Source organism: Strix aluco, chromosome 19 (assembly GCF_031877795.1).
Source record: "Strix aluco isolate bStrAlu1 chromosome 19, bStrAlu1.hap1, whole genome shotgun sequence".
NCBI lineage: Eukaryota > Metazoa > Chordata > Aves > Strigiformes > Strigidae > Strix > Strix aluco.
Window position 1 is genome coordinate 9,916,504 of NC_133949.1, and position 5,299 is coordinate 9,921,802.

The 5,299-nt window shown below is 40.9% G+C and overlaps 1 protein-coding gene across 1 annotated transcript; it reads right to left on the minus strand.

Annotated features, from left to right (window-relative positions):
- On the minus strand, window positions 1-5,089 carry PSPH (phosphoserine phosphatase). Its single transcript, XM_074845396.1, has 5 exons — window positions 4,930-5,089; window positions 4,114-4,248; window positions 2,442-2,587; window positions 1,516-1,664; window positions 1-187 (listed from the first exon to the last, which is right to left on the minus strand). The coding sequence occupies exons 1-5, from the start codon at window positions 5,067-5,069 to the stop codon at window positions 77-79; spliced, it is 681 nt and encodes a 226-aa protein (XP_074701497.1). The 5' UTR covers window positions 5,070-5,089; the 3' UTR covers window positions 1-76.
- Between the last annotated feature and the right edge of the window lie 210 nt (window positions 5,090-5,299).

Sequence of the window (5,299 nt, forward strand, 5' to 3'; positions counted from 1 at the left end):
TTTGCAAACAAATATATGTTTAATTGCATTGTATAATGGATTTATAGTTGTTAAATATATTATTTTACTGTATAATTTATCGTTCTTCCAGTTCCTTTAGCAGTTCGTCAAAGTGAGTAATGTACCATTTAGCTTTCTCCTTCACTTGCTTTCTGATAACATTTCCTCCAAATCCAATGAAGCAGTCCTGGCAAAACAGAAAGAATGGGCACATGTAATCTTGCAGTCCCATGTAAGGAATGGAGCTTCTCAGCAATTAAGGGTTTTTTTTTTTTAAGAGTGCATTTTAAAATTACGGTATTCCTCCGTGCCTCTTCCCCTATTTTACTTTGTGTGTTCATTTTTCATATTTATTAACAGGAACTTCACTAATTTAATTTTGCACCACTTTGGTTATCAGAGTTTTGTTCCCACTGGGACAGTTGTGTCTCAGCGTCTCGTAACTTCAAGATTGTTCAGATCTGAGATTTTACTGAAAATCTGATGTAAACGTGAGGTAACATAAGGCCTTCCTATTCAAGAATGAGTTAATGTTTGAACGTGCATGCAGCATCTCACAATTATCCCTATACTGTTTATCTTAACTCTGTTTACCTCATTTGATAGATACCAAAAGTAAACATTAACCATGTCTTCAATCATTAACCGGGAACAATCACCATTTCTACATCCTAGAAAACCATCTGCAGTGAAAGTGCAGGGTTTAAAATTTCCACTGCTTCTTTTTTGCCTTTAGGTAGAAAGCATTAAGCAGATACTCAGTGGCTGTGGTCATGCACATATTTAACAGTAAGGGGCCAGCTGTCATAACTCGCATCAGCAGTAGCTCTCGGCGTTTGTTCCTGTGCAGTTCCACGCACCGGGATATCTGTCTCTCTGCATTGGCAAAGAAGGGGTATTGGGGTACTTTTATAGAGAGAAAAGTGCTAAAGGGGAGACAGAATTAAGATCTCTCCTCTGTGAAATGACCATTTATAAAAGTTGTCTATTCATTTTTTTTATTACTTCACTCTGTCAGGGCTGATTCTTCAAAGGTATTACCACTGTACAGTGAGATGAACCCTCTTGCTAGGTCAGTGTCGGGTAAATGTGCACCAGATCTGTGCCAGACCTTCATGCTGAGCACCATTAATCAGTGTTCAGAACCAGGATCTTGGCCAGGGTAAGACCTCTGCACAGAAGCAAGCACTTACTGTGGGGACATAGAGGGGAAAAGCAGGGGTGATAATAGCAGCTTGATTGAGGCAGACGGCTAGACTGTCACACAGTCCTGCTAGCCTCAGCCAGCATCCTGGCTTAGAGGTGACATCCTTACTGAGAGGCATCAACCATTGCATGATGCAGGCTTTCTAGAGGAAAACTACCTACACACATACACAGATCTCTTTCAGGCTGTGGGAAGTGCTACAGATCTTCCCTGAAGTCCTATAAAGAATTCAAACCACATTTTTTTTTTTTTTCCTCCCAAAGCATTTGCTCAAAAGGAGTTTAGAATTCCAGTTCTTTAATACTTACAGCAGGGGGACAGGCTTCCATGTCTGTAGCTCCATCTCCAATCATAACTACTTTCTTAAAGTGGAACTGTTCCTTCAGATGAGTAATAACCTTTCCTTTCCCCCCTGATTCAGCTGTTGGTTGTGTTTCATCAAATCCTGCGTATTCTCCTAGAGCACCGTGGAAGGACAAGTTAGACACACAGCATATTTTCTTGTAAATGAAGAGAGATAAATGTCTATGATCTTTACTTCATAAAACAGCTAATTACATGCAGTCCTGTAAGCCTCACAGTATCAGCATCCCAAAAAAGTAATTACAAGGTAAGCATAAAAACTAGAATTTTACCCCAGTCTTCAGTGGGGATATTTGCAAAGAGCTGAAATGCTAAGACAAAAGTAGAAACCCTGTATGGGTAGCATTATAAATCCATTCCCAGTCACTCTGGGCCAGTCATTCTGGTGTAAACAGTTCAAAAGCAGCATCCAATATGATGCATAGACAGTGTATGAAACACTGAGTAAGAAACAACCTCACTAACTACAGTTCTGCTTGATTACACTAGCTTAAAGTCCAGAGCAGCTCTACTAAAGTACATCGGTCTCCATACATACCTTAAAGTCACTGAAAGTGAAGTTTGCCTCTGAAAGCAGGTAAGTGTAATAAACTCTTTTAACTTGAAGGAGCAAGAGAAAATGAAACTCTGCTGTCAGCAACTGTAACATGTTTTACCTTTGGCACAACTTGCAATTAAAGTAGCTAGAGCTCTATTTCTCATGCCTGGAAAATGACCTGAACTCATGTTTTTGGTAAGGTCTTGCAGTTTTCCTACTTGGAGCTAGCTGGATTGGTAATGAGGTCTTGTAGGCTGGACAGTATCAGTAGCCCAACATTTGACAGTTTGAACCAAAAATTGTGAAAGAAAAGAGACTTTAAGGGAATCTCACCATTAAAGTAAAACTTCAGCCTGTTGGCAAAGACATTTGCTGTTGGAATGTTCAGCTGCGAGGCCACGTGCTCCACGATGCTCTGAAACCCTCCAGAGACCAAAAAGACCTGGACCCCTCGCTGATGAAGCCTGCTTACCAGCTCCCTGAGAAGAAAGAGCAGTCACCAAGTGTGAGTGTCTGGCAGCATCTAAGATAACAGGAAAGTTAAAATACATCTTTCCTAAACAAGGTCGCGCATACTTTGTGCTACTCTAGCTTAGTTAGGACGTGTGCTGCTTTCCAGCTCCATCCACCTCTGCTGCCCAAAGCTTTTCCTTCTTTCCCTTGCAAGTTTGTGCATACACCTTGCTTGAAAAGAGCTGAACAAAACCATCACATCTAGAGACAAACAGGTATTTAGTTGTTCAAAATTAAGCGCTCCCCAGAAATGTTTTCTTTACACTCCATAATGTTCACATTAGTTCCTTGAAGAAATGAGAGCAGATCCAGTTCAGATTTTTTTCTGATATGAAGTAAAACAACAGCAAGAAAATTAATCTATAATGCAGAAAAAAAGTAGGGAATGTGGGAGAGAGAAAGCCACTGCACCAGACTGTGAAAGTAGGCTGAAAAGCGTGCAAAGTGCAAACATTTTCTAACTTGGAGTTGGTTCCCCAGACGCTGCCATCTTTAGAAGAGGGGACTAGCTACAGAAAAGGATTCAAAAAGAGTAGAAGTTTTTGGACCCGGTTATTGTCAACAGGGCTTGAAGGCAGCTAAAAGTTTTATGGGATTTGGCTTTAGAAGCAGAAAGATCAGCATGCAGCAGTGCTGAGCAGTAGAAGTGGTAGCAGTAACAGCAGAAATGCTAAATACTAAAGAGCAAAGTGGAGGCTTAAAGCAGGCTACACAGAAAAGGAGGAAGAAAGGGAAGGAATGAAAAGGAAAATCATGTGATTCTAACAAGGAAACAATGTTCTCTTTGTAGTTACATCTAGCTTTGCCTTCTACAGCAAAAGCTGAGCATGTGCTTCATTTCGAGAAGAAAATACAAGCACAGTATCATCTTAAACTACTGCATGTGCTAAAAATATTTTAGGCTTGGAACTATGGCCAGATTTTGTAGTGGAAAGTTTTTAGTAGAAGTTCTTTTCAATTGTTTGAAACAATTTGAATAGGAAAAAAACCCCATCTTTTCAGTTTAAATGTTTAATGTTTATTCCAAACCCGAGGATGAATGAATGCACACATATGTATGTCCAGGGGTGTGACTGCACACAGAAGTGTAAGAGGGAGGTGATATAATTGCAGAATAGATCAAGCCAGTAGTTTATACTGCATATTAAATCTCCTCTCAGTTCCAACACCCGTCAAAAACCACATGTGATTTGAATAGATTATTTTCCATGCCCCTTTAATCCTCGAGCCAGAATTTGAGCTTGCCAGCCAAAACACCAGTTAATACCTAAGACTGTTTTCTTTTTATCTGGATGCTTAGCCACTTGACGTGGACTCAGGCCATTATAAGATCCTCGTACAAGCTTTGCACACAAATAACATGGAAATGGAGTAGGAAGGCAATCGGAACCAGCTCTATGGTCTTACAGCCTCACTGATGTCACAGAGTTTTGTTGATTTATGCCATGTGCTTTTGGATGACATTTTTTGTTAGATCATTTGAAATTCTTACCGTATTCCTGGTGTTAGCTGAGGTGGGTTGTCGGATATTAATTTCTGCACTTGCTCATAGGATGGACGTATGAGCCCTAGTCGTGCTGTTAAAGCTGCTTTGAATGTCACAGTGCCACCCATAGCTCTGCGCGTCCTAAATGGTGATCCAAAGAAAGCAAATCAGTGACACTTAGCAAGTTGAGGCTTCTCCCGAAAAGAGTTAGTTAAAGAAGAATGACAAGGACCAAGGTAAAAGACCATAGATTGCAGGTTATACCATATCTACGTGGTAAAGGCAAAGAATGGTACACTGAAAAGATTGGTAGCAATCACTGGTAGATCTCCGCAGATCAGAGCTCTTGTGAGAACCAGTGAGGCAAAGCAAAATGGCTTCATTCCCTCTGTGAGTGCATCTGAGCCACTGGGACCAGTACTCCTAAAGGGCAGCTCAGGTGCCGTTCTCTGCAATTAACAGAACTTGCTACAAGCTTCAATGGAAACATCAGCCTCAGAGAAGTGTTAGAGAGTTGACCCCTCTCCTCCATCTCAGTAAGGTTTGCTAGTGCTTAGCCAAGTTTAATGATGAGGTCTGATCTTAGTCTATCGAAGAAACTTAACATTAGAGAACTTCTGTCAGTATAGTTTTGCTGAGTGGCTTCACAATTCCAAAAGAAGTTACTTCATTATGCATTAATTCCACTTACTATTCCTAAAATCCTTTTTAAACTGCAGTAATCTATGACAGAGTTGAATCAATCCTTATTGTAAATTCATTGTCACAGATTAACCTTATCCATGCTTATATTTTACTACTATTCTTATGAAGTATACGTACATCTCTGCCACGGCATCTCCTACTCCACAGAACTTCGCAAGTTCATCGATGCCTTCTTCCCTGATAACTGTACTGTCCACATCAAAGCATACTGCATCAGCATTGCGGAAGATTTCTTTCATCTCCAAGAGGGACGCCATCCTTTTAGGAACCTTCTTACTGTGAGGAGACAAGATAAAGTCTTTGTCTGAGTGACAGTACTGCACTCCGTCTTGAGCCATTGGCGCAGCTGATCTGGTTCTTGCAAGTAGGGACGAGCACAGCCTGGTAGCCAGCTTTTATCAAAGAGTGTGAGTGGTGGTGGAGGTCTGGCTCGGCTGCTGATTTGCTCTCTGCCGTTGCTGCCTACTGATGTCCAATTTACGTTACA

What these genes read in the sequence shown, in the direction of transcription:
- PSPH (XM_074845396.1), bottom strand. Translation starts at nt 5,069, where the DNA reads ATGGCGTCCCTCTTGGAGATGAAAGAAATCTTCCGCAATGCTGATGCA. An exon ending in GCTGAAGTTTTACTTTAATG is followed by an intron (nt 1,665 to 2,441) that starts GTGAGATTCCCT and finishes ACGGTGCTCTAG; the next exon opens with GAGAATACGCAGGATTTGAT. An exon ending in TGGAAGCCTGTCCCCCTGCT is followed by an intron (nt 188 to 1,515) that starts GTAAGTATTAAA and finishes CTGTTTTGCCAG; the next exon opens with GACTGCTTCATTGGATTTGG.